The sequence below is a fragment of the Lithobates pipiens genome, unplaced genomic scaffold (assembly GCF_037356315.1).
Source record: "Lithobates pipiens isolate NorthernLeopardFrog02 unplaced genomic scaffold, aLitPip1_a1.2 Scaffold_22, whole genome shotgun sequence".
Classification (NCBI taxonomy): domain Eukaryota; kingdom Metazoa; phylum Chordata; class Amphibia; order Anura; family Ranidae; genus Lithobates; species Lithobates pipiens.
The window spans coordinates 84,078,167-84,099,801 of record NW_027507784.1 but is presented as its reverse complement, the minus strand read 5'-3'; the positions used below and the strand labels follow the sequence as shown (position 1 = coordinate 84,099,801).

Below are 21,635 nucleotides of genomic sequence, written 5' to 3'. Positions count from 1 at the left end.
CCCTCCTGGACACTCTAAAATGTGGTGAAGGATGCACTGCTCTTAAATGGCCCCCTGTTCAAGGGGTCTAAGGCTCCATTTATATTTGTAAAGTCAAGCGACTTTGGAGTGCAACTTTGGCTTTGACCAATGATTATGGACAACTGTCGCATTTAAAACATCCAGGTGCGACTTTCATGAGGCTTGAGGGTGAAGTAAGTCTATGGCCCTCAAGTTACATGAAAATCAGACCAAAGTACTGCATGATTAGTATTTGTAGCTGCTGACTTAACTTTGACGGGGAAGCCTGGAGCACCACTTTAACCATACATCAGCCACCATCTAGTTTGTGCAGAATTCAACATTAGCTTTTAAAATGGTGAGCAGCTTCCCATTCCTTCTTAGGACTGAGTGTGGCATACATGGAGCAGCCGGCAACCATTGCCAACTTGCACACGGTATCAGAGAAATAAAGGGTGAAGTATGCCTGCAGCAGAATATGATGTTTTGTAGCACACCAGTTTTGCTAAAGTTGCATTTTTACAGCTTTAGCTAGTTAATCAATGTGGTTCAGTCATACATAAAACCCTGAACAAATGAGTGCCAATCCAAGCCTGCAGTATCAGTCCGCCAGGTTTACACTCTGTATTCAGGTGCTGGCAGAGAGATCACAGCGCGCTCCAAGATAGAACACTGCTGTGCACTGCATTTAGCTTCAGTGTAAGGTAAATGAAAGACAGGCTTCATCTCAAATCCTCACCCATCTGTAATGCCCCTCTCACGTTTCACCCACCCTGGGATTAATCATACCGAGGAGCATTACCAATGAACGGGGATTGGCGCTGAAGCCTGTCCCGCATTTACCTTAAACTGGAGTTGGGTAGGGCATTCTATGCACCCGATGACGTCAGTTATGCCTAAATACAAAAGGCGGATCGACCGCTTGTGTCGTCCCCAAGCATCTGGTAACCAGAAAGTGGCTTGCCGACCTGCCAGGACCGGCTTTTTATAGAACAGCTTGTGTTCTTTTATATTATAAGTGGTTAGTACTCTCTTTCTCATCTTGATATATAGTTTTAAAGTATGCAACCTTTTAGGTTCTTTTCTTGTGGTACCGTTAAGCACCTTATGTCAACCAATGAGATGCCTTTGAGGATTTACTCGATTACCCCGAGAAGGCATTAAATTCCCAATGGGAACCATGTTAACCTCTATGTACAGTTGACTCTTTTTTACTTAAAGAGTCTATGAGCTCTGCTAAGAGTTTTATTGTACATAAGGTGGCAGAGAACTTATGTTGGTTTGAAGTACCCCATCATATGTGCAAGATAAAGGGTTTTTTCCCTTTCCGATCTTCTTGGGACTATTTGAGGTTACATTTATTGTTTGGGGACTATCACCTTTACGTTTTGGAGTCTATACACTATTTTTTATTTACTTGCACAACATTTATTTGAATCTCATTATAATGTATTCTGCCTTTAACAGCGTGGCACTTGTATCACATTTGTTATACAATTTATATTGGTTGTGGTGCCAGCAGCTTTGAAGCTTTTCAGCACAATTTCTTTTCAAGTTGGATACCAACTGTATGCTATAATACATAAAAACCTGTTATAATATATAAAGTGCAGGGACCTGGAGATAATTGCAAAAACCTGCCACTATGCATGAATCCCATGCCATTTTTAACACACACTTGAATCCCAGTTTATTTTGAGCCATCGTTTTCTGGTAGTGTGAAAGGTTGTCCACCCCATCCTGCATCATGCACATACTTACTGACCAGTGAGATAGCCCATCATCGTGAAGAGAGTGGACAAGCTTCAACACTACTGATGGCAAGAACTGTCCAGGATTTCTCAGCTGCAGTTGGAAATATGGGCCGCTCGTCTATAGGTTCCTACACTTTATAATGCATGGCACCATATTTTTTTGAGTGGAAATGCACAGAAATAAATCCGATATTACAGTCTGGTTCTCTGCAACTTGGCATTACAAAATCTACCGCTATTTGAAAATGTAGATTAGGAAGTAACTTTCTGGTGAAGGACAGATTTATCAGTCTGGCTCAGTACATACCTGTTGTAGTATGTGGTTGGGAGCTTGCTGTGGAGGGGCGGGTGGTGGGGGTGGAGGTGGAGGAGGAGGAGGGGGGATGGGCGCAGGCACTTGGGTCCTAATCGGCTGCTGAGTTACTGGTGGGTTGTAGATAACTGGAGTGCCGTCTGGGTTTAAAAATGGCTGACCTGTAAAAAATGCAAGTTGGACAAGAGACTTAATTTCTCAGTTCACTAAATAAACATACATCGCCAAAACATAGAATAGACAAGTGGGACACAGATTACAAGAGTTAAGCAGAACCACCATCAATTCACTATAACGAATGAGCTTAAAAATACTTCTGTCCTGGAGAAAATGCTGTACCAAGATCCCTCTACTGCTGATCATATAAAAAAAAAAAAAAAACCTAAGCATTTGGTCAAGTGATCTCTGCGGAGATGGATTAGTCTTTAAAGTGCCCAATACACTTCTTCAGTAGAGATCACCTGACTTCAGGCCGAAGCGGCTTGTCATGTAACCAAACACTGGAGAAAGCCTGAACAGTGCTTTCTCCAGGAAAAGGTACAAGTATTTAAGCCCTTCTTTTACTTCTTATAAATCCAACACAGCAAGACAGTTCACAGGATGTTATCTTAACATCTGCAAGTAAAGCCACAAAGGGTCTGGGTCATTGGGCTTTTTTGTGTCAGAAGGGTTTTGCATTCCCATATCGGTTTATAGGAATGCAAAACCCACTTGAGGGAGGTCAACTGCAAGTCAGTTTCACCCGTCAATGAATTCTGAATCCGCTCAGAAGTGTCCCAAACTGACGCCATCAACACAAGCCCATCAATTTGCATATTATTATAGACCTTGGCATATAATAAAGTAAACTAAACAAAAATAAAATAATAATTCTCACATCATAAATCAGTGTTCTGGGATATTAAACATCTAATCTTGAATGTGATGGATAGAGTAAGAAATTTAAACCACCATTAAGATGTCAAATTTTCTTTTTTTGTACACTCCACTGGAAAGACATAACCGAAATTGGTGGAAATCCTCTGACAGCAGTAGAATAAATTTTTGCCAAACTAACAATTTCTATAACTATTCAGAAGTCCAGGTTCCATGGACTTTGGCTTTAACTTTGCTTTTTTTTTTTTCGTCAAGAGCTGCTCTACACTGTTTATTTTGTGTTTTCAGTCACTTTAGGTGCTGGTAACAATATTCTCCAATACAATTAAAGATAGTAAATATATCCTAGTAGGGATATAGACATTAATGAAATGTGACTTTAGATTTTTAAAAATCACAAAGAGGCTGACAGATTCAGGCACATTAGCAGTTTTGACATGCTTGTTTGGTAACCAGAGAGCATTCCAAGTAATGTGGTCACCCTTGCCAAAAAAAAATTTTGGATCACAAAACACATCCATCTCTCTAGAAGAGCGTTTTCACACTAGAGCGGTGAGGACGTCATTTTAGCGGAGCTTTTCGGCCACTAGCGGGGAGCTTTTAACCCAGTTAGTGGCTGAAAAAGGGTTAAAAGTGCCCACAAAGCACCACTGCAGTGGTGCTTTGGCGGCACTGCCCATTGATTTCAATGGGCAGGGGTGCTTTAGGAGAGGTGTATACACCACTCCTAAAGTGCCTCAAATATGCTGTTTGCAGGACTTTTGTTTGACGTCCTGCCAGCGCACCGCTCCAGTGTGAAAGCACTCAGGCTTTCACATTGGAGTGACGGGAGAGGCTCTTTACAGGTGTTTTGCAGGCGCGATTTTTAGTGCTATTGTGCCTGTAAAGCACCTCAGTGTGAAAGGGGTCTTAGCAAAAGCTATTTTGTAATCCAGCAAGGAGAATTGGGCAGGGCTGACAATGCTGGTTGGGATTTCAAAGGAAAGGCAGTGTTAGCTCACTACAAGAAGTTAGCCATTCTGATTTCTTGCAGATCAACAGATAATTTTCTGTTCTGCCATTATTTTAAAAGGGGATACAGCATGAGAAAATGTGCTTGTATTGCAGAGATAAACTGCATTTTTTAATGTTGCAAAGATATACAATGAAAAAAGAATTCCAGGTATGGCATTTTTTAAATAAATAGTTACATAGGTCCAGTTTACAGTGTCTGTACTCAAAGATAAATTACATGAATGGCATTTTTACATACAGTGAGGGAAAAAAGTAGTTGTTCCCCTGTTGATTTTGTACATTTGCCCACTGACAAAGAAATGATGAGTCCATAATTTTAATGGTAGGTTTATTTTAAAAGACAAAACAAAAATATCAAGAAAAACTCATTACAAAAAAGTTATAAATCAATTTGCATTTTAATGAGTGAATTAAGTATTTGACCCCTTCCCAAAACATGACTTGGTACTTGGTGGCAAAACCCTTGTTGGCAATCAGAGGTCAGACATTTCTCGTAGTTGGCCATGGGGTTTGCCCATATTTCAGGAAAGATTTTGTCCTCCTCCTCTTTGCAGATCCTCTCCAAGTCGTTAAGGCTGACATTTGGTAACGCGAACCCTCAGCTCCCTCCACATATTTTCTATGGGATTAAGGTCTGGAGACTGGCTAGGCCACTCCAGGACCTTAATGTGCTTCTTCTCAAGTCACTCCTTTGTTGCCTTGGCAGTGCGTTTTGGGTCATCGTGGAATACCCATCCATGACCCATTTTCTATTCCCTGGCTGAGGGAAGGAGGTTCTCACCCAAGATTTGATGGTACATGGCCCCATCCATCTGATACAGTGAAATCATCTTGTCCCCTTAGCAGAAAAACACCCCAAAAGCATAAATGTTGAGTTGATGCCAAAGAGCTCGATTTTGGTCTCATCTGACCACACCACCTCCACCCAGTTCTACTCTGAATCATTCTGATGTTCATTAGCAGACTTTAGATGGGCCTGTACGTTACTTTCTTGAGTAGGGGGACCTTGCGGGCGCTGCAGGATTTCAGTCCTTCACGGCTTAGTGCGTTACCAATTGTTATCTTAGCGACTATGATCCCAGCTGCCTTAAGATCATTGACAAGATTCTCCTGTGTAGTTCTGGGATGATTCCTCACCGTTCTCATGATCACTGAAACACCACGAGGTGTGATCACGCATGGAGCCCCAAACCAAGGGAGACGGACAGTTGTGTTTCTTCCATTTGCGAATAATCGCACTAACTGTTGTCACCCTCTCACCAAGCTGCTTGGCGATGGTCTTGTAGCCCATTCCATCCTTGTGCAGGTCTACAATCTTGTCCCCGACATCCTTGGACAGCTCTTTGGGTCTTGGCCATGGTGGAGAGATTGGAATCTGATTGATTGCTTCTGTGGACGGGTGTCTTTTATACAGGTAAAAAGCGGAGATTAAAAGGATTCCCTTTAAGAGAGTGCTCCTAATCTCAGCTCGTTACCTGTATAGAAGACACTTGGGAGACAGAACTCTCGCTGATTGACAGGAGATCAAATACTTATTTCACTCATTAAAACGCAAATCAATTTATAACTTTTTTAAAATCAATTTTTCTGGATATTCTGCCATTCAGGGAATGCTTTCATTTTCTCAACGAACAAAAAGCATTTCCTGATTGGATGAGGTGGAGAGGCAGGGCAGTGACATAACACTCGCATCTAGGAGGGATACAACAGGTATGGTAAGTGCATAGTTACATTGGTCCAAGCAGGATCAATATAACTATGTAAAAAGACCATACATGTAATTCATCTTTAAGAACGCAAATGCTGTAAAATGAAAGCCAGCCAACTGGTTTCCTTCAGCTTAGACTGTGCTCAACTATAAACTGCTGAAAACCAGTTTGGATCAATACAGAGACATATGAAGAATGATAAATTGTAAAAAAGTCAAGAGTGGTAAACATCTCCAATTTTAATTTAGTGAAGTATTAGAGAAGAGGATAAGACGGAATTGAGAAGTATGCAAATACAAAACCTATTCATAAACTAAACATTTTTAAAACTTATACAACTGGGACAAGGACAATAGGAAAAACAAAAATTTCTGTTGCCACCTTAAACTTTGGACAGGCAAGATACAGTCTAGTGATTCAAATGGAGGATGAATATATTAAATATTGTTTACAACATTTTACTGTCTGCACAAAAGTCAAGAGTCTATTGAGTGTGCTTGGTTAGCTGGCTGTATATCTGTTGCATTCTCGGCAGGCCATACAACTATGTAGAGGAAAATGAAAATAAACGTAAAAAAAAATCCCTTTATCCAAAGAATATTTGTGAGGGAGACAAAAATGATATAGAAACATTTTATAAATGAGCCCTACTTTACTGTATGTAGAGAAGCATGGCAGTAGACAACCTGTACACTGTATAGTCAAAAATTTATGGACATCTGACCATCACATATATTTATTTAAAATAAAATACTTCTGTGAAGGCTTTCCAAGAGATCTCGGAGAAAGGGTGTAAGAATTTGTTCTCAGGTACTGGTGTCAGATAGGAGCTGGCTCGCAATTGACCTTATTCAATCCATTCAAGGTGTTCAATAGTGTTGAGGTCAGAGCTCGTTGGGGGGCCACCAAAGTTCCTCCACACCAAACTCATGAAACCATGTCTTTATAGAGCTGGCTTTGTACATATGGCCACAAACATGCAGCAACAGTTAAGGACCTTCCCCCAAATGCTCCCAAAATGTGAAATGTCTTAATGCTGCGACATCAACAGTACTTTTCAATAGAAAATGGAGTATACTTAGAAAGACTATTTAGACCAATTAATCTCAAGTCAAGAAACCCCTTCTTACACTCTAAAGAGACACTGTCAGGGCAAATGACAGTCTATTTGCAAAAGGGGTCCCTAACCCACTAATACAAACTTTGTCACTGCTTCCCCATCACGCCTTCCTTCGTCACAACCAGCAGTAAAATTCCCAGTATCACTTGTGTTAGACACTAGGGGGAACGGTTACGCCACTTTTATCATGTGGCAATGTTCTGGCCTCAAAATTGGGCCCCATTAACCCAAACACTTTCACATGGGGGATGTTCACACACTCCCCCATACAAGAAATGCTAGGTATTGTTGCTGGCTGCAACTAGGAAAAAAAGTGTCAGAGCAGTGCCGGCAAGGCAAGCATCAGTGGTTCGAGAGCTGTGTTGCTGTGTATGGATGAGCTGTGACGTGTTCGCACACACCACGTGCAGAGCCCGCTAGGAAGTCAACAGTGTGCTGCACTAATCACAGAGAGTGAGACATTGTCCCGATGCACGGCTGCAAAGATCAGGAAATGTCTCACTGCCTGTGATAAGCGCAGTGCCGACTTCCTGGCGGGCTCTGCACGTGGGGTGTGCGAACATGCCAAAGCTCATCCTTATTGCAATTACTATTTTAGTGAAATTAAAAGTTGGGCTTCTCATATTAAATGCCAATTAACTTGGACTGAAAGCTCATGAAGCTCTGGACAGAACATGATGTAGGCAGGAAGTATGGGGAGGGAAAAGGATTTGAAACACTGCCATGTGCTTAATAGGCCGCAGCTTTGCAGGACTAAGCAACTGTTTAGTGTATGCTTCTTGCATACATTATCCATGCGTATTTGTTGGGAAGGATAGATAGCTTGTGCATGAGTATATTGTATGCATAATCTTGTGATGCTCTGTATGCTGGGTATTGTTTTTCTTATGCCACGTACACACGGGCGGACTGTATGGCATACTTAGTCCGTCGAAACACATTTCAGCGGACAGTCCGCTCGTGTGTGGGCTTCAGCTGACTTTTTCAGCGTGCAGTCTGGCGTACTAAGTATTTTGGATTTTTCGAAATTCTGTCCGTCGTACTTTGGTTTCAGCGGACAATCCGCTCGTCAGTAGGCTAGTTCGACGGACTAAGAATGGCGCATGCCCAGAAAGGATTTACACGGCGGAAGGGTGCTTTGCTGTGTATTGGACTTCCTATTTCTAGTCCCGTCGTACGTACTGTACACGTCATCGCGCAAGCTTTCGACGGACTGTTTGGGTATCCGTGTGTGGTCAAGTCCGTTCAGTCGAAAGTATGACGGACTGTCCGTCGGATTGTACGACAGACTAAGTACGCCATACAGTCCGCCCGTGTGTACGCGGCATTAGGAGTACAGCATTTTTGTTTAGTAAAGCAAATTAATATACACTACAGAGGGTTTTTTCCTTGCCTCCTTGCATTTACTGCAAAGAACCTTAAAAGACACAAAAAGCAAAAGGGGTCCTTTTGCAAGGAGAGAGTCGCTTTTCCCAGAATGGACTACTTTGGGCACATATATAAAGCATATTTCAGTTAACTTATTTTTCTACTTGCAAACTAATACATATTGAAAGTCACCTGGTGCCTGAAAACAGTTTTTTGTATTAAGCTCACACACCAACCTAAAATTAAAATAAGGATTTCAGTGTGAGTACCTGATCTCTACAACAGGCAGAGGGAATATGGGAGAACAGATGGGCTTACAGTACAGGAGAGCTAAAAGTGGAATCACCAGTGCAGCAAGGTTCACCGCTAGTCCACAGGTGCGGCCAGAAATACAGCGTCTGCAAAACGGTAGGTTTTATTAGCAGCATAATCCTACAGCAAGGGTGCAAAGTAAACAAGGGTGCTTGAAAGATTTGCTGCCTTGAGGATACCCAGATCATGTTGGCACCACCATCAAGCCCTGCACATGTGGTCTCAATACTTAAATTTATCCGACTATGCTAGGAAACCCCTATGAAAGACTTTTCATCCTGAGGGCATAGGTGGTCAAATATCTGCAAACAAACTGTACAGCAAAAACACGACATGTTGACATTAAACTGAACAGTCATCTTACAAAAGACAGAACATTTGTTGCTTAAACACTATATTACAGACACACATACAAGAAAAAAACAATGCCCTGGCAATAAAGGAGGGTTAATGAGAGAGTACAAACCTGTTTGTGGGTTGATCAGAATACTGCCAGGAGGAATGCCTGTAGCTTCCAAGGGAAGCAAAAAGAAGCTAGTGCTAGATGGAGCCACTTGCCCACTTATGCCACCATCAAAGGAAAGAGAATTACTAGTGCTGACAGTCGGATAGACGGCAGCTGTGCCATGTGAGGGTTGGTTTATGGCGGTTACTGGAAGAGGCTGCTGGGTGTGGGACAGAGAGCCAGTGGACGACCCTACACTACTAGAAGACTCTGAACCTACAGGAAAGGAGCAATGAAAAAAAATATATAGGTATTTTTTTTTTCAGCTACAGTTTAAAACATGCACAAAGACATAGAAACTGATCCCCTTGACAGAAGGGCTGCTTAACCCCCTGACAAATAAGGAATGCAGAAATGAGACATACAGCAAAACATGCAGAGTGTTAAAAGCACCCATCGCCTGCAGAACCTGATGGCAGCCATTTTGCCTATAAGGCTTTAAGTGCGTACCAAAGTATTGTGATGCCAAGTCATGTTTAACATTCAGAATGAGTTTAGATGTGATGCAGTTGTGTCACTAAGCAATAAAAATGGCCCTATTGTGCTTCTTGCCAGCTGCATTCCAATACAGGATGCAATACAAGAACACTTGACTAAAAATGGAGGGTGTGCCCTCTCTCAATAGCTTTTGGATGTATAAACTTGATTTGTAAAGGGACTCCCATCACTTCAAGACCCTTCTATGTAGTGATATGGAATGTTATCCCACACATCTGCAAGTTCCAGGTTTTCCTCAAAACGTATCTGTAGCTCCAATTCTCATCCGTTAATGAAATTCGGTACTGTAATGCAACTTTGAAACCCAATCCAAGGTTGGACAGATTCCTAAACCATCAATTTTTTGTACTCTTTCTCTACTTACCTTTTTCTGGCACGGTCTTCAGGACGGTCACTTCATGTCCAAAGGGTCTCCTCTTTCTGTGGTGGTGGTTGATGGTCTTCACCGATGCAGAGAATGGCGCTATATAATAACAAAGGCACTGTTCTCTGTACGATTTGCCTATGATGGTGTTCTACCCAGGGGCTTGACCTTGTGGGCAAACATACAGTTGTTTTCATACGTTTACATACCCTGGCAGAATTTATAATTTATTGGCCACTTTTCAGAGAATATTAATGAGAATACAGAAACATTTCACACATGATTAGTGTTTGGCTGAAGCCATTTATTAGCAATCAATTCTGTTTACTCTTTAAAATAGTGATGCACCGAAATTTCGGCCGCCGAAACATATCGGCCGAAAATGCCCTTTTCGGCAATTTACCGAAAGAGAAAAACGGCCGATAATGGAGCCGAAAATGGGGCGAAGCCTGGGTGGGGGCAGGGCTCCGCCCCTGGTGACGCCCATCATGGGGGGTGCATAGCGCAGGAGAGCCGCCTCCGCCGCCTGTTTGATCACTGTTTGGGACGCGGTACAGGAGATGGTCAGAGACTGGGGACGCGGTACAGGAGATGGTCAGAGACTGGGGACATGGTACAGGAGGTACAGCAGCCAAGTGTGCCCCATTTTGCAGCCAAGTGTGCCCCATTTTGCAGCCAAGTGTGCCCCATTTTGCAGCCAAGTGTGCCCCCCTTTGCAGCCAGCCTGTGCAGGGAAGAGAGCCGCCTCCGTCGCCTGTTTGATCACAGCGCCGGGAACATCACAGCTTTCATTTCATTAGCTGTGTGTTCCCGGCCGCGCGCCGTCACACACAGCCCCTCCCCCTTGTCCGGACACTTAGATAGACAGATCATCCGCAGGATTGGACGGATGATCTGTCTATCAAAGTGCCCGGACAAGGGGGAGGGGCTGTGTGTGACGGCGCACGGCCGGGAACACAGCTATTGAAATGAAAGCTGTGATGTTCCCGGCGCTGTGATCAAACAGGCGACGGAGGCGGCTCTCTTCCCTGCACAGGCTGGCTGCAAAGGGGGGCACACTTGGCTGCAAAATGGGGCACACTTGGCTGCAAAATGGGGCACACTTGGCTGCTGTACCTCCTGTACCATGTCCCCAGTCTCTGACCATCTCCTGTACCGCGTCCCCAGTCTCTGACCATCTCCTGTACCGCGTCCCCAGTCTCTGACCACCTCCTGTACCGCGTCCCCAGTCTCTGACCACCTCCTGTACCGCGTCCCCAGTCTCTGACCACCTCCTGTACCGCGTCCCCAGTCTCTGACCACCTCCTGTACCGCGTCCCCAGTCTCTGACCACCTCCTGTACCGCGTCCCCAGTCTCTGACCACCTCCTGTACCGCGTCCCCAGTCTCTGACCACCTCCTGTACCGCGTCCCCAGTCTCTGACCACCTCCTGTACCGCGTCCCCAGTCTCTGACCACCTCCTGTACCGCGTCCCCAGTCTCTGACCACCTCCTGTACCGCGTCCCCAGTCTGACCACCTCCTGTACCGCGTCCCCAGTCTGACCACCTCCTGTACCGTGTCCCCAGTCTCTGACCACCTCCTGTACCGTGTCCCCAGTCTCTGACCACCTCCTGTACCGTGTCCCCAGTCTCTGACCACCTCCTGTACCGTGTCCCCAGTCTCTGACCACCTCCTGTACCGTGTCCCCAGTCTCTGACCACCTCCTGTATAAAAAATATTTTTTAAAAACAGTCATTTTCGGTATCGGTGCTGTTTCGGTATCGGTTTTCGGCCTAGTGTATTTTTCATTTTCGGTATCGGTTTCGGCACCAAAAAACCCATTCGGTGCATCCCTACTTTAAAATCATAATATCAACAGAAACTAACCAAATTACCCTGATCAAAAGTTTACATAACCTGGTGATTTTGGCCTAACAGGCACACACGTTGACACAAAGGGGTTTGGATGGCTATTAAAAGGTAACCATCCTCACTTGTGATCTGTTTACTTGTAATTAGTGTGTGTGTGTGTGTGTGTGTGTGTGTGTGTGTGTGTGTGTGTGTGTGTATGTATAAAAGGTCAATGAGTTTCTCGACTCCTGACAGACCCTTGTATCTTTCATCCAGTGCTGCACTGACAATTCTGGATTCTGAGTCATGGGGAAAGCAAAAGGATTGTCAAAGGATCTACGAGAAAAGGTAGTTGAACTGTATAAAACAGGAAAGGGATATAGCAATATATCCAAGGAATTGAGAATGTCAATCAGCAGTGTTCAAACTCTAATCAAGAGGTGGAAAATGAGGGGCTCTGTTGAAACCAAATCACGGTCAGGTAGACCAAATAAAATTTCATCCACAACTGCCAGGAAAATTGTTCGGGACACAAAGAGAAACCCACAGAAAACGTCAGGTGAAATACAGGACTCAAAACATGTGGTATGGCCGTTTCAAGATGCACAATAAGGAGGCACTTGAAGAAGGATGGGCTGCCTAGCTGAGTCGCCAGAAAAAAGCCATTACTACGCAAATGCCACAAAGTATCCCGCTTATCATACGCCAAAGAGCACAGACAAGACTCAAACCTTCTGGCACAAAGTCATTTGGAGTGATGAGACCAAATTGAGCTTTTTGGCCACAACCATAAACGCTACATTTGGAGGAGTCAACAAGGCCTATGATGAAAGTTACGGGAAGTGGATCCATGATGTTTTGGGGATGTGTACGCTACAAAAGGCACAGGAAATTTGGTCAAAATAGTTGGCAAGATGAATGCAGTATGTTATCAAAAAATACTGGAGGAACATTTGCATTCATCAGCCAGGAAGCTGCTCATGGGACATACTTGGGCATTCCAACATGACAAGGATCCAAAACACAAGGCCAAGTCGATCTCTCACTGGCTACAGAAGAATAAAGTGAAGGTTCTGGAGTGGCCATCTCAGTCAGCTGACCTCAATATCATTGAGCCACTCTGGGGAGATCTCAAACATGCAGTTCATGCAAGACAGGCCAAGAATTTACAGGAACTGGAGGCTTTTTGCCAAGAGGAAAGGGCAGCTTTACCATCTGAGAAGATAAAGAGCTTCATCCACAAATATCACAAAAGACTTCAAGCTGTCATTTATGTTAAAGGGGGCAATACATGGTATTAAGAACTGGGGTATGTAAACGTTTGGTCATTTGGGTAGTTAATGTTGTCATTAATTTAAAGAGCTTAAACACAGTTGATTGATAATAAATTGCTTTAGCCTAACACTAACCATGAGTGATAGAAATGTTTTTGTGGCATCATTCATATTCTCAGAAAAATGGCCAAGAAATCAAATTCTGCCAGGTTATTTAAACTTATGAGCACAACTGCAGCTGTGCATTATCCAATCTGGAGGTTTGAAGCAGTGAGCAGGACCATAGGAGGAGCAGGAGCATGGAGAGAGCAAAGTACTGTTATTTTGTTTGGGGGGGGGGCAGTTAGGAAGAAAAAAAAAAAAAAAAAAAACCTTAGAATTGGCCTTCAACTTTTGGCTTCTCATGTGTCTGAGAACCATTGGGTTCCGGTAAGCATCTAATCTCACTCCTATTTTTTTTGGACTTTTGGATGTTTCTTTTGGAGCTTTAAAACCCCTCCTGCACTCATGTGGACATTTTGAGCACTGAATGTCGCCATATTGACTGAATTTTGGTCATCTGTTATTTTATGTGCAGAAGGCGATAGATAGATAGATGTTCTAATCAATAGAAGTTTCACTTACAACAAAGTGCAATGATGTGGCATCACCCATAAAAGCGGATTAAAAAGAACTCCAATAAATTGGCTCATCTGTGACGGATCATTGTTTACAGTAATTTATTGTACTCAACACATGGTCGTTCAAATCTAGCTCTGAACAAAAAAAAAAAAAAAAAAGAAGCAATTTCAGTTTTGGGAGACCATCACGGAGATGACAGTCAACAAATTTCTGATTGCCCACAGAGATTTTCCTGCAATGGTTTATTTCTTTGCTCCCTCTCTCAAAAGCCATAAGAGAAAAACAATAAAGAAAAATCGACCACTTTCTTGCAGCTGGATTCCTTTTATTACTCAATATTATGGAGATCTTTTTCTTGGAGAGCGAGACCATGTGAATACTCTGGTTGGGAATGCTTCACCATTGCACTTTCAGAGATTTAACAATTCATCAAGTGATTAAAAGCAGCAATTGGCCGCAAATGCGCAGAAGGCAAAATATTACACCTGGGTGGAAACTTCCATCAGGTAAAGCTAAATGTCATTTTATAAGCTACAGAGAAGAGTACAAAATGGGAGGCCTTTACAGGGTGCAGGCAGATGGATAACCTTAAAAACAGAGAAAGCAGAACTGTAGAAGCAGGCGCAACATGCAACAATAAGCAGTCACAGCAACGCAAGCCAAAAAGAAAAGTGCAAACAAGCCACACATAGCTGAACGAATGCAACAACCCTCCAGACCTGGAGGATCATGCCAGGTACAGATCCCCATGAGAACTGAGGGCATCTACTGCTTGTCTGCACCTAGGTTAAAAACCCTATGTAATCTGCTAGCCTAGCCAGCTTGTAAAATATAGGTGGCAAACAGGGCCTGCAAAAATAGACCCAACATTAATCTTGGCATCTAAAATTGGCAGAGTCCTATATTCATATGCATACCATCATGCAGCTTCAATAAGCACCAACAAGATGTTAGTTGTTTGTTTGCAGGTGTTTGATATGATAGAAGTTTAAAAAAAAAAGAATTCTAGGATAGATATGCAAAGGCCTTTCATACACAAAACAGGTAAATGTATGATAATAGACAATAGTAACAAAGCAGTATGGGGAACAATAGCACCACAAATTACCTATTATATTCAGCCTCAGTACTAAAGGATATATAGATCAAAAAAGAAAAAAAAATGCTCAAAAAGGCTGTAAACAACGGTCAAAGCGCAGTTACTCATTGTAAATACTCTTTCAGTGAGATAACTCGAGTAAAACGGCATCCTATTGATCCCGATCAATTTCTGTACTTTGCACTGCTAAACGAGTAAAAGATGTATTTTTATTTTTTAATTAATCATACTTACCTAGGTATGCTAACGATTCTGCATCTGTCTCCCGGCGCCTCTAATGCCCCGTACACACGTTCCGATTATCGGACCACAAAAGTCGCTTTCGGACAGATCGTTCGATAATCTGATCGTTAGTACGCAGCTTTCGACAGCCGATCACAACAGTCCGTCCAACTAAATCCGAAGGAACAAACAGGAAAACTTTGGTCGGATGACAGCCCATCGTACGACAGTCGTGTAGTCAGTACAGTATGCGTCCGATAAAAGTCATTAGACAAACACCACGCATGATCGGAAACATGAAAATAAACCAGAAGGACACACAGGTCACACGTTTTTGACATCATTTAAAATACGTAGCTACGCACGACGGAAGATTTTTCCAGAATCGTACGACAAAAGTCTTACACACATTTTGCACTGTTGTATTCAATCTTAGTTGTATACAACAAAATGTGAACGATAGCTCTTACGATAATCGGAACGTGTGTACGGGGCATAAGACTGAGAACTGAGTGATCTAATGCAGCTAATCACTCGGTTCTCTCAGCTCTCTGCTGGAGCGCTGGGCTGTGGAGGCAGGAGTGGCCGGCTCAGGGGAATCGCTGAAAGGCTGAACCGGGTGCCAGTCCAGGCATATTGGCGGACCCAGACATCGTCGCGATGTTGCCCGAGCATGGACTGGCTCTGATGTCAGCAGACAGCAGGCTGAAGTGAAAATGGGTCACAGAAGTGCAGAACAAAATGCACTCCTGTGATCCACAGGAGAAGTACAGCCAAATGAGCTTTGGCTGTACTTCTCCTTTAAGCACAGTGGCGTTACTGCTCTAAATACTGTAGTCAGAACTTAAGTGAATACCATTAACAGCACACCAATGATGTCAAGGTCAACAATTTAATCAGCTTCTAACCAATTCTTATATTTAAAGTGTGCCCAGACAATGGATATTAAGTAGTATTTACATATGCTTACCGAGCAGTAAAAGCTTTAAAACAAGAAAATCACTGGCCTTTATAACTGCAGGCACTGTGGAGTAATTTATAACCAAACATCACAACAGAGACGATCTTGCACAGGCGTAATAAGGGTATACAGCATACATTTCTATCCCAATGATAGAATAGCTGTGCACAGCTATATGCCGGTACACAAGCATATAATATACAGGAGAATACCCCTGTAGTGCTCCCTTCCCTACTGCAAGGGTTAAATGCTTGTTAAGTCTAGACTTAGAGGAATAAGTGCTCTGGCACTCTCTTCTCTCAGATGCTCTGGGTTGTGAGTGGCCTTCACCATCCTTATGTACAATGCAGGACTATGGGTCCTCAACTGTATATGAGGACATCAGAGTGCAACCAATGGCTATAGCACCTTAGCGCAGAGGCTTCGTGGGACTGGTCACACAGTGTGAAAGAAGCCTGCCAGGACAAGGAATAAAGTATTACACCATATGTACTTCCATACCTAGGCTTAAAGGCCTATTTTACCTTTCTGGCATCATTTCATGTTACACCCATATTTATGGTTTATTTTTAAAATGCAATGCCATTCCACAGCTCCCCACTTCAAACCGACCCCCCTTATAAAGGACTTGTATTAATGCTAACATCCAAGAGGATTAGAGGAATGCATGAGGTTGTTCTTATTTGACCAGTAGGACACCTGAGGCTATTTACTGTCCTGTTTACACCTGGGCAAGTATGGTTCCTAAAAAGGTAAAGATGTGGACATCCTGCGTAATCAAGCTCAACTCTGAGCCTGGGACAGAATTAAGCTTTTGTGACCTATAATACAAAATTCTCTTCACAAAGATCATACCAGGGGACCCAAGGGTGGGTGAGTTCCGATACTGGACTAGATGCCCTGATGTGTGAAAGATCTCAGTGAGAATGACTGCAAGTTAGACTAAAGAAGACCTCATTTCTCTCCCTGTCCCACCAAATGGAAAAAACAAACCGAATAGACTTAGTCCATGATAATATTAATGAGGATCTCCTAGAAAAAACAAAACAAAAAAAAAAAAAAACAGACAACCTCTAATTACGCTGGAGACAGTTCAGTGATTTAAATCCATCAGCTCATTATAATTCACTGCAGAGCTTAGCCTTGTCTGAAATCTCAGCCCTCATCTGACTTCAGCTGCACAGAAGACTAGTTGTGATAGATGCCTACTTGGCTCTTGCGGTCACCCTGTCAGAACACAATAGCTCAGCGGGAGGAGATCACTGTACTAACATCAGAATGTTCCTACAGGATCTCCTCCCAAGCGCTTCAGTTTTTTTTTTCCATTCAGCCCACTGGGTTGGATGAAGAAAAACAGGTGTGTACTAGGCTTCATGCCTAGCACAAACGGGCCGAATGTCGGGAGACAATCGACCGGTTCAATAAAAACTGGCCAGTATTCGCCCTCTGTGTATGGCTGAAAAACCAGCAGCTGACCAGCTCCCGATTAACGTGAGTGTTCTGACGTGGATGGGGGGGGGGGCCCCGTCACCTTTTAAGAACACAACAGCTCAGCAGGGAAGATCGCCGTACTAACGTTAGAGCGTTTTTTTTTTTTTTCTGGGTTGAAGGGGGGGGGGGGAACTATTACACACGATCGGACAGTGATTGGACATTGATCGGACATTCCGATGACAAAATCCATGGATTTTTTTCAGACGGACGTTGGCTCAAACTTGTCTTGCATACACACGGCCACATAAATCTTGTCGGAAATTCCGAACATCAAGAACGCGGTGACGAGCCGAGAAAAATGAAGTTCAATAGCCAGTGCGGCTCTTCTGCTTGATTCCGAGCATGCATGGAATTGTACACACAATCAGAATTTACAACAAAACATTTTGTTGTCGGAAAATTTGAGATCCAGATCTCAAATTTGTGTGACAGAAATTCAGAGGGAAAAAATGTCCGATGGAGCCCACACACAGTTGGAATTCCAGACAAGTTCCCATCGAAGGATGTACGGGGCATTACTGTGTACCAGGCTTAAGTCTGGCTCATCTCTGTTAAGGGGCAAGACTTTACAAAGCCTACAGCTCTCCCCACGATAATGATAACTTAATGAGCTGTGGTAGCGAAGGGTTGCAAGTCACCTTACAGCATCCTTTTGTAATCAAGTGAAGAGACTATTCAAAGGACTTAAGACTTAGTTTCTGAGGAAACATTTGAAATTAATCGTTTCCTCTGCTACATGCCCCGTGTTCTCCTGCAGCCACTTTCGGTTGTCAAAGCTCCTGAAAACGTCTGTTATTTCCTGGTACAGGGCAGAACATGACCTTCACCGGTTAATCCCGCAAGGACCTTGACAGCCAATCACCCACAGTCAACTGTGTAAAGTTCTACCAAGTGAAATCAGTTTAAGATAAGAAAATATAAATACACCCCCCTTGATCTTCTATACAGATTAGTCATCTCAGACATGTTTGGTTTGCCACACTGATCAACAAGCTCTGCACCCCTGAATCCTCTCTGCAAAACGTGACAAAAAGACCTAATAATCTATTAAAAATATGTTGAAGACACTGGCAGGGAACCTTTTGGAGTTTTACTAGGACTTATCCTTTGAGAATCTAATTTTCTTTACAATGATAAACATGAGATTTGTTTATTAGATTACTTTGGCGTAAGCAATCAATCTATCTTGCCATAAACAATACCATGATTCTATTTTCTTGCAATCCCAATAAAAACAGATGCAACTAAATCCAATAAATGGGTATTCCACTTTAAGTGGACTTCTGATTGGGCTGCAATGTAGCACGGTAAAAAATAAAAAAAGGGGGGGGGTCCACTTTCTACTTCAAGTGGAAAACCCCTTTTAAATCTTGACAGATCTCAAACATTCAATCCACAACAGCAAAGAGGGAAAGAGGATCATTAAAAGGCCTTTGCACAGAATGTGATTTTGTAAGAGTATAATGTAATATAAATATAATTGCAATGTTGTGAGGATAAAATGGTATTGGGGGGAATTGGTGCTATGCAAGCCCTTGCAACGTATAGCTCCTTTTTTGAATTCTCCTAATCCTAAAGAGCCCGCCACAAAACCACAAATAAAGGCATGTTCAAGGCAAGCGCAAACAAAAAATAAAAAAATAAAACTCAAAACCATACACCATAAAATGTAAAACAAAAACAAAAAATGCCATGGCAGCCGATTGCCTTTGCACACACCGCTGATACCTGTTTTGGAAAGCCTGCCTGTGCTTTTGCTGCTTCCAGAGCTATCCCCTCGTGTCAAAACCGAAATCCCACTGAAGCTGCTAGCTTTGGTGACAGCGGGCCTCAGGTTTCTGATGGAGCTGTCAGAGTCGGTACTGCTCCACGGCCGCGGCTCATTGTACTTCAGGTCATTCTCAGTACTGCTGTAGAGGCTGTTTCCTGATCTACCTGAAGCGTCTTTATTGATCCTGAAATTTACACAACTGGACTGTAAAGATATATGGAAAAAAGAGATCGCAAGGAACAAGAAAGCGCAACACACATGCAGAGGACGAGGACGTTAAATGAGCCAATACCTAAATATCTGGCGTCTTTGCTGGGTAATATTAGACTCTTCCTCTTGAATTCTGTTGGGCGTTTCAACAAAACAGTTAATCGTTGGCAAGCAAAATATGCAGGATAGTCATAATAGGACAATGTTCACACACACACACAATGCCACTTACCTCTTATCGGTGAGGTAATTCTCCTGAGAACATAATGACTGATAGAAGGGTTTAAAGAAAGGAAGAAGAATTACTCAAGATGTAATCGACTGCTGCACACTAGGAAGGGTAAACAATTCATTTAGATCAATTTTAATGAATAATTTAATAGGGGCTGCAGATACAGTAAACAATTTAGACTATTTAGAATTTGAGAAATCTCAGCATACGACAGATAGAACTAAACAAACAAAAAAACAAAGCAATCTTACTACAAAGGTCTCCCACAGGTACCTACTATTTTGGACAGTTTTTAAAAAAAAATATTGGTATTTTGAAATGGCACTATTGGTAAAACAAGCAATTTAAAATCTATACAGACTCAGATGGTGTTCCTGGGTTTTAACGAGGCTGTCCATGAAAGCGTCAGGCTGCTTTCACACTGAAGGGCTTTAAAAACATACTATGCTCTTTTTTTTGTTGTTAATATATTGCACGTTTTAAAAGCATCGCATTACAGACAATTTGTGAAAATCACTGGTTGTTAAGGACGTCATCGGGTGCCAGCCCCTTAACCAGCTATTTATTGGTAGTTAGGGAGCAGACGGGTGACTGTTAAGGAGCCAGAACCCTTCAGTGTGCTTAACCAGTGAGAAGGCCTCCCCCTCAGTGGTCAGCAGGAGCAATACTACCACTGCAGGGGAGGAGGAGATGTTGAGCAGCGGGCAGGTCAGCCTGGAGCAACAGCTGTGAGGAGAGGAGGGAGGCTGGACTGAAGGTGTTGGATGGCAATATGGTGCCCATGATACCCAGGCAGTGCATTTTTTTTTTTTTAATCAGACAAGACTCCGTGATTTTGTGAATCAAGCAGAGAAACTGCTCACTGGGCTACAGTTTTGAACTAAATAACTTCCAGAGAGAGGAGGGATATTTGAAGCCTGCATGCTTACCAGAGAGTTGCCATGTTAATGCCGCGTAAACACGGTCGAACTGTTTGACGTACTTAGTCCGTTGAAACACATTTCAGCGGACAATCCGCTCGTGTGTGGGGCTTCAGCGGACTTTTTCAGCGTGCAGTCCGGAGTACTAAGATTTTCGGTTTTTCCAAAAATCTGTCCGTCGTACTTTGGTTTCAGCGGACAATACGGCCGTCAGTATGCTAGTTCGACGGACTAAGAATGGCGCATGCCCAGAAAGGATTTACACGGCGGAAGGGTGCTTTGCTGTGTCTTGGACTTTCTATTTCTAGTCCCGTCGTACGTGCTGTACACGTCATCGCGCAAGCTTTCGACGGACTGTTTGTGTATCCGTGTGTGGTCAAGTCCGTTCAGTGGAAAGTACGCCGGATTGTCCGTCGGATTGTATGACGGACTAAGTACGCCATACAATCCGCTCGTGTGTACGCGGCATTAGAAGGACTGATAGCTGAAAATTCTGCTACAGAACGAATTAAGTCTATATATCTCAAATATCAGGTCCTACCCCCCGATGACAGGGTGTAAGCTTGGACTCTGACCTCTTCTCCAGACCCACAATGAATCCCTGTCCAAACCTTGTTGTCTTAACCGCCAAAATTTCCAGAATAAGCCTCTTAACAAATGACACCAACAAGCTACTAATGCACGTCCTTGTTTTCTGTCATCTCACTGATCATCTCATCAGTCCATCATGAATGCTGCTACCAGACGCATCCACCTTAACAACCGCCCACAGCCTGCCACCCTTCTATACCAATTCCTCCAGGGGTTTATGATCATCCAATAAAAAAAAAAAAAATGGACAGACAATATACAAAACCATCCTCAACTCTGCACAATTTCATCTTCAAATATCACCCAAACCGTCCTCCACACTCCTCCTAGGACTTCCTGCTCTCTAACATCCTCGTCCTCTCATCATACGCTCACTTCCAGGGCTTCTCCAAAGCCTCCAACATCCTATGGAATGCTCTACATCAACCTATAGGACCATCTCCTAGTCAGTCCACCGAACAACTCTTCAGGAAAATCTATCCCGCCTCTACCTAACAAATGAAATTTTACTTTCTCCAACTCCTTCCCACACAATTACCTTTTGGACCACTTGTCCATTGTACATTCTCAAGAGCA

At 43.1% G+C, this 21,635-nt stretch overlaps 1 protein-coding gene across 13 annotated transcripts in view; it reads right to left on the bottom strand.

Moving 5' to 3' along the window:
- Positions 1-21,635, bottom strand: part of R3HDM1 (R3H domain containing 1) — a 231,167-nt gene that overhangs the window by 45,715 nt on the left and 163,817 nt on the right. For 7 of the 13 annotated variants that reach the window (XM_077447822.1, XM_077447814.1, XM_077447820.1 and 4 more), the window contains 5 exons: positions 19,549-19,586; positions 19,399-19,449; positions 19,055-19,290; positions 8,933-9,187; positions 2,062-2,228 (listed from right to left, as the gene is read on the bottom strand). In XM_077447822.1, the coding sequence (XP_077303948.1) occupies positions 2,062-2,228; positions 8,933-9,187; positions 19,055-19,290; positions 19,399-19,449; positions 19,549-19,586 (747 nt within the window). The remainder of the gene's footprint in view (positions 1-2,061; positions 2,229-8,932; positions 9,188-19,054; positions 19,291-19,398; positions 19,450-19,548; positions 19,587-21,635) is intronic. The other 6 variants (XM_077447817.1, XM_077447819.1, XM_077447821.1 and 3 more) reach the window with 3 other exon arrangements.